Raw genomic sequence first — 11,902 nt, forward strand, 5'->3', positions numbered from 1 at the left:
ACAGCGGGCTGGAGGCTCACATGGAGCGGGGACAGCCAGTGGGCTGGAGGCTCAGAGCGGAGTGGAGATGGACAGCGGGCTGGAGGCTCAGAGCGGAGTGGGGATGGACAGCAGGCTGGAGGCTCGGAGTGGAGTGGGGACAGCCAGTGCACTGGAGGCTCAGAGTGGAGTGGGGATGGACAGCAGGCTGGAGGCTTGGAGTGGAGTGGGGACAGCCAGCGGGCTGGAAGCTCGGAGTGGAGTGGGGACAGCCAGTGGGCTGGAGGCTCGGAGCGGAGTGGGGATGGACAGCAGGCTGGAGGCTCGGAGCGGAGCGGGGATGGTGAGTGGGGTGGAGGCTTAGAGCGGAGTGGGGATGGACAGCGGGCTGGAGGCCCGAGTGGACTGAACTGTTGTTGGACTGGGGATTGGTGCGGGTGGTCGGCGGCTTGCGAGCCTGGGCGGACCATATATGGAAGCCCCTCTGCTGATCTACTGAAAGACTGCAATGCTTATCTTTTTAACTTTATTTTCATTTCTCTAACTTCTACTATTTATGTATTTTGTATAAGATTTGTATCTAAGATGGTGCCATATGGGGTGACGTTGTAAACTTTTTACTGTACTCCTGTACTTCAGTACTTCAGTACATGTAACAATAAAGGATATTCGAATTCATTTGGGTAACATTTGCTAGATAATCCTTGATGTCAAAGATTTATGCTGACAACCAATTTAAGATTGTCAGTCAGCCTTGCAGTGTGCTGCACTTGCATGGCCATACAGGGTCCTGTTGTTTGCAAACAGAAAGAACACAGTGTGCCTGTTTCAGTTTAACAAAAAAAGGGTGACAACCACTTGCTGTCAGAGCAATGCTCTGACCAATCATGATCATGCTGCTTGGTTTAAAATTTAAACAAGTCTGGTAGTTAACTATCAAGCGTTACTAACTGGTGTATTGTCAATGGCAATACGTCATAAGAGTCCACTTGCCAACCAACCAGGACTCTCCTTTCATCCAATATAAATGTTGGTTTCCCCTTAAATTGGTATTCTTGTGAATTGTCCTGATGCATGCAAGATGAAAAGCTTTGACCAGAGATATTTTCTTTTCAGCAATACTTACGTTGTGTACTTCAAATTAACTATTCAAAGTCAACCTCAACTTCTTAATACCATCCCATAATATTTATAATCCCCTGTACTTAGTTAGATACAGGATACTGCTTCTGGGTAGATAGGCTAAAAGCATGCTACCATTTATGTCAAAAGCGGTTTACCATCAATTTTCATCTTCTCAGGCCAACATCTAGATGAGAATTGAACACCATGGAAAGTATTAATTACTTTAAAAAGGAGATGAATGTTAATGATCAAGGTATATTTTAGATTAACAACATATGACTCTTTATTTATATGCTGACACTTTTGCAATTCATATAAACGTGACTAAGGTTAGCATCGGCCATCTTTTGTATATTACTTTGGTGCAGAATGGTTACTCAGCTACAACTATGAAATGCTCTGTTTTTGTGTTGTTGATTCAGGGAGAAATATTGGCCAGGATACTCAGATTCTGCATCTTCAAAAAGCTACGGGATCTTTTAATTTCAAACGAAAGAACAGCCAGCCAGTTCAATGCCTCATCTGAATGATCGCAGCTCTGAGTTCCTCAGTACCATGTTGGAGTTTCAGTCTTAAATCATATACTCAACTCCTGGAGTAGATCATACTGAGAGGACAATAGTTATGTTTATTTCTGCTGAAATAACTAGATGACCTTATGTCCACGTACATTATGAACGTTATTGTGCTGTGAATTTCCTTTTTAAGAAAGGTTATCCTTTTTGAGATTTGAAGAATTATATGAACCTGATGAAGTGACATTGTTGTACTGTATAAATTCAAAACTTGTTTTCTTGAGGAGTAAGGTCTGAACTGAATATGAAATTCACTGATTCTTCTTTTAAGATACTGGAATTTAAATTTGACTTAATTAAGAAGATTGCTGCATGTGTAAGTTCTGGACATGGAGTACTGCATTATCTTTGACTGTAGGGATTGCAATTTGGAGATGCAGGTCTTTTAAAAAAAAATTACTCCACTCATAACATGAAGAAATTCCTTTAAAGGTTATTGGTGACAAGCATTTATGTTGTGGGTTTGATTTAGTGCTTGGGAGAATTGAATTGCCATATTACAGAGTCTGGACATAATTACAAAACCTCGATGCTTTGCATTGAATTTAGTTATTTGCTACAAGACAAAAGTATTAAATATAGCATGTAAGTAGAAGGCTTCCAAAATTAAACCACAGCCTCATTATATTGTTGATTATTGCACAGTATTTGTTGAAACAGAAATACTTGTCTTTTTCTTAAAAGAGACCTGATTCTGCACACATTGTAATAACTGAGTATTCAGCTTCCCCGCCCAAGGATTCATTCATTTGCACTTTTAGGGTAATTAATTATTGGATGTTAAACTCTAATGCACCATGAATTTCCAATTGCAGTTTTGATAATATTATTGCTGTTATACCTGTTTTACAAACATCAGTATTTAGAATGTATTCAAAAACACACAAGTGACATTACCTTAAAATATGCTGACAGAAATAACATTTCTCAATGGACTGTGTAGGTCTGGAGCACATTCCCTCAACCAATCTAAATGTCTGGGTATTGAAGCCAATGACCTACAAAACAGATGATATTGCAGAAATCTCAGTTATATGAGTTCTGAATTGCTTAGGTTTATGTTTTAGTGACTTAAAATGATTGGACATGCTATTTCAAAGAAATCTGATTATTGACTTCTTTCCCATAACAAATCAGAAATTGTAGTCAGTGAAACTTTGCCTAAGCTCCCGAGTCACTTTAATGTGGATTTTATTTAGTACCTCAAGCATAATTGTGGAGTGTTACCTAGCAGGGGAGATACTGTGATCCAGAAGGTGGTTCTCCCAGGATGAATCTGAGCTGAGAACCTTTCATCATTGGAAGATGTTGAGATCATCGCTGGGTTGTGATTGTGACAACTTGGAGGATTGTCGGTTGAGCTGAGCTGAAATTTGTGGATCTTTATGCTGGCTTCAGCCTAACGTCAATTCAGTGACCCTCTCTATTACGAGCAAAACCTGGTGTCTGTTGTTGTACGTGGCACAATTCTGGCCCAATTCTCAAACCTGTGCCATTGCAAGCTGAGCCATCTTCCACTTCATCTGGAGGCGTAAGTTGGACCATGTTCACATGAGCACCATGTATGAAACTCTGGATAAGGAGGGATAAGGAGGGGAAAAGAACGTACCCAATGCCGTCCTCATCCTGATGGCCACCTTTGTGTGCGGCTGCATCAAGCTGTGTGTAGATCCTTAGTATACAAACACCAAGTGTCATTACATACAGAGATTATACCTGGCCCCAGTGTTGCGAAGGATGGGTCTGGCCTTGTTGTCACAGAACATTCCAAGTATTTGGACCATTCCATATCACCTGTCCTTTGTAGAGAAATTTGCAAAGAAAAGCACCTTTGACCACAAGTCCATCAGGAATTAGTCAGCATGTAGCATCCTCGAGACCCTGCAGGAAAAGGAGAGGCTGGATCCTGTCAGGTTATTCCCTGAGCAGGCTGTCAACGTCATTTGGTAGAATGCCTCATCACCAGAACTTTCTAGCAAGCACCAAGATGTCACTTGGCTGGTGGTGAGAAGGACACTACCTGTGAGATCCTTCATGTACGCCTGGACTCGCCACCACATGGTGCCCTTGAAGCGACTGTGTGTGTGTGGTGTGGGGTGCGGGGGGCGGGGGGGGAGTGTAAACACAGTCACACATCTCCTGCTGGAATGTGCCTTTGCAAGGGAAGTGTAGAGAGAGTCCCTGATCCAGGACTCTATGCTCTACAGTCTGTTCCCCGGGGCGCACACTAAGATAAACATTGACTGTGCCTGGAGGACCATCAACTCCGTGAATGACGCTCCCTAGTCTGCCTGAAACTAGTTGGTGTTCCAGAGCAAGGAGTTGACCGTGATGAAGTGTTGCAGACTGGCACATTCCAAGGTCCAGGACTATGTGCTGATAGATTTACTGAAGCTTGGGGCAGCTGCCGCCCCAGCGCAGTGGGGAAAGACCACTGTCCAAGGTCTTCGTGCTGAAGTTAAATGGGGTCCATTCAGTTACTGGACACTACCGATGCCTCAAAATATATATAAATGTAATTGTCTACCAATAAGAAATGGCTTTGTTCTGTTTGCTGGACAAAGTCAAAATCCAAAATTTGCTTCAAAATTGAACTGGTTCTGAGGAAGGGTCACCGGACCTGAAACGTTAACTCTGTTTTTTCCTTCACAGATGCTGCCAGGTCTGCTGAGCTTTTCCAGCAACTTTGTTTTTGTTCCTGATGTACAGCATCCGCAGTTCTTTCGGTTTTTATCCAAAATTTGCTTGCTTCTTCATACGCAACTGTACAGAACTGAACTGCTTTAGTGACTATGTATATTAAAGATATTTTTATGAATAAAGTATATTTTTGAAATGAAAAAAAAAGTTTTCCAGCAGCTGGGAGTACACAGAAATAATATATAGGTTACCCTTTTTAAAAGAACGAAACAAGAATGTCGCACTTCAGTAACTCGAATACAAAGCAAGAAGTTGCTAATCCTGTTATGGATGGTGTTTCAGATTGTTTTACAGGAAATCGCATTATAACCATCCGTTGCAGGAAATCGTTTTGAAACTTCCCTGGAGGCGGGCCAAAAACAAGTTGAGTGGTGACACCAGTTCCTTCAGCAGTATCAAATTCAGACACTTGCATTAAATATATCTACTTTGCGCATCTGGGCTGCAAACGTTTATCTGCGCCTCACTACGATGACACCCGCCTACTGATTCACCCTTTTACCCTTCACAACGATGAGATGTCAGAGGAACCCTTTGGGCACTTTAAGTGACTGTGGTGATGAGCAATAATTAATGGCTTGTTAGTAAGATTGGTTGCTGTATACACACGACCTGATTGATGTGCCCTTCTTGTACTTTCATTAATAAGATCGCACAGGCAAGTTGCTCATTGACTCGCACCAACCCCGCGCTTTCTCCACCCAAACAAGGAGATACAGTCGGACCGCTGCCATGGAGACGTGACGTCTGCGGCTCTCCCATTGGTCCTTTCCCTATTGGATACACTCGCTTGGGAATTTAAAGGCGGGGCCACCGCCTCCTACCTTCCTCGCCGCCGATTGAGCGGCGCATGGAGCGAGGCGGCTGAGGATTGGCGGAAGGGGAGAGGCGTGTCCAGGAGGGGGCGGGGTTCGTTCCAGGTCCCACCCTCTCCTCGTGGTTGGCGGGGTCGACTGTCACTCAGGGAGCGTCATTGGAGCGGTGCTCCCTTAATTCGGGGAGTAGGGCGAAGAGAATGAACACACTGGGGCATCATTGACACTGAGCTGGTTCTTTTAACGTTAGCGTTAGCTGCACAGGAGATGGTCAATGAAGAGCAGCCGGACCAGACGAGTACTTTCAGTTGCAAGGACTACTGCTTGATAATTTCTTCCGATCCCTTCACAGAGGAATTGCTCCTGAATGTTCGCCCTTTTGGAGCAGCATTTGTATTAGCTCCTCTTTAAAGGAACACACGATTGCGTTAGGCTTGTGCTTTTTTTTAGGGGGTGGGGGTGGGAGGGAAAGGGGTGGGTTTGTGGGGGCACCGTTCCAGTTCAGAGCAAGACACTGGCCCGTCGGCGATTCCAATAAAGGTTTTCCTCATGAAAAATCAGCTTTTCTGTACTACCTCGGCCATGGCGATGAACAAGAGTGTCGACTGGCTCCAAGAGCAACTGGAATCCGGGGAGGCGAGCCTGCTGCTGCTTGACTGCCGCTCTCACGAGCTGTACGAGTCTTCGCACATCGAGTCAGCCATCAATGTGGTCATCCCGGGGCTGATGCTCAGGAGGCTCAAGAAGGGCAACCTGCCCATCAAGTCGCTGATCCCCAACAACGAGGACAAGGAGAAATTCGTCAAGCGGTGCAGGACCGACACCGTCATCCTGTACGACGAGTGCACGATCGATTGGCACGAAAACGGGGCGAGTTCTGTCCTGGGCTTGTTACTACAGAAATTAAGAGACGATGGCTGCAAGGCTTATTACCTGGAGGGTAAGACTAGAAACATCCTCCTCTCAAAGTGTAACCAAACAAAAAAAAACTCCTGCTAAAGGAAAGAATAACTTCTAAGTTGGTTTTCCTTTCCACGACCATTCATTCCCCCTTCTATATATTTATGATCAAGTACCTTTTAAAAATAACTTTTCTTTCGCAATCAAACTGTTCTTTTATTCAACGTTGTGGGATAATAATGCCTCAAAAGTCACTCTGATGAACTTTAATCATGAACTGTTTGGAAAAGTCAGTAGTTGCATCCCCCCCCCCCCCCACCCCGGCTACTCTTGATTTTGTTTTGGATGGAGTGACACATTGAGCATTGAAACTTTTTTAAAAAAAATACCATCACTCTTGTGCCTGTTTACGAGACGTGCCTTCAAACTTGGGTAACAATTTTAGGATTCCCCCCCTTTAATGTGTGTGTGTGTGTGTGTGTGTGTGTGCGCGCGCGCACGCGCGCGCGTGCATGTGTATATTCATACAGTACAGTGTTCCGATGCGAATACCAAGTCCGTGTGATATTTGGGGAAAGAGAAACAAAATCTTTCCACTTAAAAATTCCAAAATGGCTCCGCCATGTTGTCTTGGTTGAGTAAAATCCGTGTTTTCATGAATGAAGAACTCTCCTGGTGTTTTGTTTTAAATCAGCAGGCGCAGAGTTGTCATATAATACCCAAGTATGGGTTTATATCGTCATAACCATTACATTTAGAAAGTTGACTGTTTTAATAGGTGCTACTGAAATTATCAGCAGTACAGTGGCTTGGTTCTATTTACAACTCCTGGTCTCTCTCTCTCTCTCTCTTTCGCACACCATAGGGGGCTTTAATAAGTTTCAGACTGAATATCTAGAGCACTGCGAGACCAACCTGGATTGCTCCTGCCCCAGCAGTTCGCCTCCCGTGTCGGTGCTGGGTCTGGGAGGACTTCGAATAAGTTCCGACTGCTCTGACGGGGAGTCCGATGCCGATCGAGAACCCAACAGCGCGACCGAGTCGGAAGGCAGCCCCTTGCCAAATAATCAGCCAGCTTTCCCCGTCCAAATTCTGCCGTATTTGTACCTCGGCTGTGCCAAAGATTCGACCAACCTGGATGTCCTGGGAAAGTATGGGATCAAATACATTTTGAATGTAACCCCTAATCTTCCCAACATGTTTGAAAATGACGGGCAGTTTAAGTACAAGCAGATTCCAATCTCAGACCACTGGAGCCAGAATCTTTCTCAGTTCTTCCCAGAAGCTATTTCTTTCATAGGTGAGCCTTTCTTTTTAAAGGTTTCCAATTCATAGTCAATAACGCTTTGTTAGGAGGAGCTGAGTTGATCTGCTCTTGAGCTCCTCCATCATCCTTCGAAGTTGTACTTGCATGTGCGTATTTCTAAATCTCAGATGCCTAAGTTGCCTTTGTCTTCACAGTCTGTACGTTACATGTGTTAAGAAATATAATTCAAAAGTAATGTATTGTTGAGGCAACTGACTTGGTGTATTGTGCGTTCCTAAGAATATCTAAATTTACAATTTGAGTAATATAACCTTACATTTAAAAGAACTGGAGCATTGAAGATGCCAGTTCTGAAGAAATCTGGAAATTAGACTTGGTCTAATTGATCTGCTAACCACTTTTCGTGCCATCAATCTTGTTTCATTTATTTCAATTCTTAAGGTGAAATTACTCAAAATGGGTTACAGTATTGCGGTAAAGGAGCTATATTATGTTTTTGTTTGAGCATGTTGGTGAATTTTTTTTGATTCTAAGTAAATGCATAGCCTAAGTCTCACACTTTCTAATGTTAGTTGAACTTTTTACTGTTGTCTTAATGGAATAATAATTTATTCTCAAATATTAAACACTGATGAAATCTGAGGATACTTCTTGGGAAGGGGAAACTTTACAATTGTGTTCAAAGAATACCTGAAAATATTTAACTTATATAGCCATATTGATGTCTTATGAGATGATGTCTTTCTTCTTAAACTTAAAATGGCCCAATTACAGTCTGACCTTCCTTCATTTGTCCTCATCTTCAGTTCCACCCTTGGTTTAAGCAGTCTACCTGAGTCAGTTTTTTTTTGGATTTAGATGTGTAATCCTATATATGCAAGTTTATCTTGGTTCTCAGACATTGGAAATCAACAAGATTCATTTCAAGCAATGATCCATCCAATGATTTAAAGTAGCATTTTTATCCCTAACTAGATAATGTAATCCCTGTACATGGCTAAAAAGCTAGAGGCTGTTTTGAATATCAGCCACTTAAAGGCCCAGGTGGAAACAACAAATTTTCCCCTTCCTCTCTTTCCTACACCATCAACTTGCTCATCTGTATATCTGCAGTGATACTTTAGAATTATTTGGAAAAACTAATAATTGTCTTGTTATTGCCTCTATGTATATTTGTAATTAAGCTAATTCATTTTTACAAAATTAATTAATGCCCTGAATCACAAAATGACAAGTTTAAGCTGGAAAACCCATTCACATTTGAACACACCTACAGCTTGCCTGCTTGAGTTGCTCCCACTTATGCAGGAGTGGGGACAGTAAACTGCCTTCTTTAGCTTTCATTTGAGTCAAGTTTGGAAAATTAGTTTTTAAATTTTTGCTGGACTTCTAAAATGTTTACTAACTGAACGTTCAGTCGCAAAATTAACATTATAGTGAATAGACTTTTCAGTTGGTTGGAAGAAGCTGAAACATTTCTTGGTTTTAAGTAATGCACTTTGTTTACACAATTTGAAAAAGTTTAAGTATATAGGATACAAGAGTTTTAGATAGAATCAGTATCATTGTAATTAATTTTTTTTTATATTTATTTTGGGATAGATGAAGCCAGATCCAAGAAGTGTGGAATCCTAGTTCATTGCTTAGCTGGGATTAGCAGGTCAGTCACTGTGACTGTTGCATATCTTATGCAGAAATTGAACCTATCTCTGAATGACGCTTATGATTTTGTAAAAAGGAAAAAATCCAACATCTCTCCGAACTTCAACTTCATGGGGCAGCTTTTAGACTTTGAAAGGACTCTAGGACTTACCAGTCCTTGTGACAACAGGGCACCTAAAGAGCAGATGTATTTCACCACTCCTACCAACCACAACGTTTTCCAGCTGGAATCTCTTGAGTCAACATGAAGAACAGAACACGTGCAAGTCTTATCCTAACCGTTTGTTTGAAAAGCTTGTCATCAGGCGATTTTTGGGGTAAACTGGTCTGACCAGGTTGGTACATCTGATCACTGTTTGGAGAGCTCGCTATCTCACATCACCCTGATAAAGTAATCGGGGGAAATAAACTGATGTTCAAAGAGTGGGTTTTTGGCCTCAAGGTATTAAAGTTTTGGGAGGAATAGATTTCTGAGTGCAGTTATCTTGTGACAGCTGATTTAAGCACAAAAACTGGCAATTAAACCCACTATAAATTTGCTGGCTAAATGTGATGAAAGTCCTGGGCACTTGGACATCTCCAGGAAGGTGCCATCCCAGTACTCTTCTGATTTGCATTTTGAGTTAGTTTTACTCTACAAAATGTAGGGTTTCAGTTTCTTTCCCTCTAATAACCAGACTGTTGTACAAGCAGTTATTGTTCAGTCACATTTTTATGATTGTTTTCTATGTTATTTGTTGACCTAATGCAGTTTGCACAGTTGTGAAGCCTTCAAGTCACGGCACTTCACTGGTACTCCACAGAGAGAATGGACACTTCATTGTAGTAGGCATCTAGCAAATGTGAATGGAGCAGACCTGGATCTTGCCTTGAGTTTTGGAGGAAAGTTAGCAGTGCAAGGAGATAGTTTAATTTGTTTCCCTAAAACTTAAAGCTGAAAAAGATGGACTTTTTTGAAGTCCCAAACCAATTTCTTTACAGCAGGTTGCCCTGGCTGTGTGCAGTTAACAGCCTGTGATTAATGCCAAACAGCTGGGCTAAATCAGATCCAGGTCAGTCTGTCAGTGGGAAGTAATTGTAGATGCCAGCACTTATCTTGCATATTACATATTGAATTTTTTTTTTCCTCTACTGTTGCTGCTACTCTTGAGGTCTCAGAGTTGAAATAGAAACCTTTATTGAGCTGCAAATAACAGAAACCAAGGTTATTGTAGTGTTATACCTGGGTGGAAAATTGTCTAAGGCTTCAGCTTTGGCTGACCTCGTAACCTATTTCAGCATTTTTTTTGTATGTTCTCTTTTAATGTATCGAAAATCCACTGAGATGCTTGGTATTAAAAATGACTTTGATGTAATTTGTATTGATGACCGAAGCTTTTGGGTCCAAATTTCTGCAATATTTTGTGCATTCTGTTTCCTTTTTATATAAAAAGAAAAATCAAGAGGAATGTTCATGTGACTGTGTAAGATACAAAGAAAAGGTTTAGCAGTTTAAAGAACACAGGCATTATTTGGGGGAGGGGGAATCGGTTCATTACAAAATGGATCATTTTGCATCTTACCTCACTGAGGACTTTCAGGGATTATGAAAATGCATCAGTTATCGTGTTACAGCTGAGTGGATTTGTAAAGCTTTTGTGCTGTACATGGTTGAGATGCATACATGTTTCAATATGAGCTTGGTAGAGGGTAGTTTTTGCTTTCTGATTATGAAGGAAAAACTCTATATTGTATAGTATTCTGAACCAATACAACACATGTTTATACTGCAAATAAATATTGAATTATTTTTTTCTTTAAATGTTGTGTCACATTTGTGTCCACTTCATTTCTTAAATAAATCTATTTTTGGGACGTGAATGACTTTGGTGAGGCAATATGTTTTGCCTCTCCACAGTTTTCTGGAGGGCATGAAGAGTTAACTGCATATTTTAAGAATAAAAGTACAAACAGAGCAGTTTCTGAAAGAGATTAGTAAATCAGTTTTGTTTTTACAGTCATTTACTGGAATTCAGTTTCACAACATATGACCTCTAGTTTGTTAACCTGGTACCGTACCCACTAGGCTACTATCCTTTTTTGTTTTAACAATTCTTTTTTTCTCTCTGGAAGTTCCTGTTTTTGTCTTTTTATTTCGCTGCCTCTTCCTGTTCATTAAGTTAATGTCTTGTACGAAAGTTTTTCTTCAGGATTTCCTCTCTTTTGTTTTGAATCTCTGGCATATGCACTGTTTATTAGTTTCTGATGTTAGCCAATTGAAAATTGTAGCTATCACTTTTTCAGGGATGTGTAGTTTACATTAAATACTCTTGTCCTTGGTAAGATGAGGCTTTTATCTGCAATAAGATTGTTACTGACTTTTTTTTTCATAGTTGCACTAAGCTTGGTTTTGACAATTAAGCTCCACTACAGTTTTGATGCCAGGTGTACTTGCATTTAGGCAACTGGCCACTTGTTAAAGTGTACTGTAATTGTTATTTCTGATTATTGCCATTTCTGATGAAGGGTCTAGGCCCGAAACGTCAGCCTTTCTGCTCCTATGATGCTGCTTGACCTGCTGTGTTCATCCAGCCCTGCACCTTGTTGTCTCTGTAATTGTTAAGCAGTTTTTTTGGAGGGCTACGCATACCTAAATTGAACCTATTCCATTCTCCCTGGGATGGCTCTTTTTTTTAAAAAATTTGACAATCCTATGATTATTTTCAGTGAGTTTAACCTCCATGATGTCTCTTAATGTCAGTCCGTCCTTTTGGCTGAGTGAAAAGAAGGGAAGATAGAATTGCAAGTAGAAAATGGGTATCAAATATTTGATAGTTGATGCATCCTAAATCTGCGCATTTTTAAAAATGCTTGTTAGCCTTTGGAAATTCTGTAGTATG

General features: G+C 41.2%; 1 protein-coding gene across 1 annotated transcript; it reads left to right on the plus strand.

Moving 5' to 3' along the window:
- The first annotated feature begins 5,340 nt into the window (after positions 1–5,340).
- On the plus strand, positions 5,341–10,824 carry LOC109914607 (dual specificity protein phosphatase 7-like). Its single transcript, XM_020514219.2, has 3 exons — positions 5,341–6,134; positions 6,960–7,394; positions 8,964–10,824. Exons 1-3 carry the CDS (start codon positions 5,744–5,746, stop codon positions 9,269–9,271), a joined length of 1,134 nt encoding a protein of 377 aa, XP_020369808.1. The 5' UTR covers positions 5,341–5,743; the 3' UTR covers positions 9,272–10,824.
- Positions 10,825–11,902: the final 1,078 nt, after the last annotated feature.

The sequence above is a fragment of the Rhincodon typus genome, chromosome 16, assembly GCF_021869965.1.
Source record: "Rhincodon typus isolate 14 chromosome 16, sRhiTyp1.1, whole genome shotgun sequence".
In the NCBI taxonomy this organism is placed as follows: Eukaryota; Metazoa; Chordata; class Chondrichthyes; order Orectolobiformes; family Rhincodontidae; genus Rhincodon; species Rhincodon typus.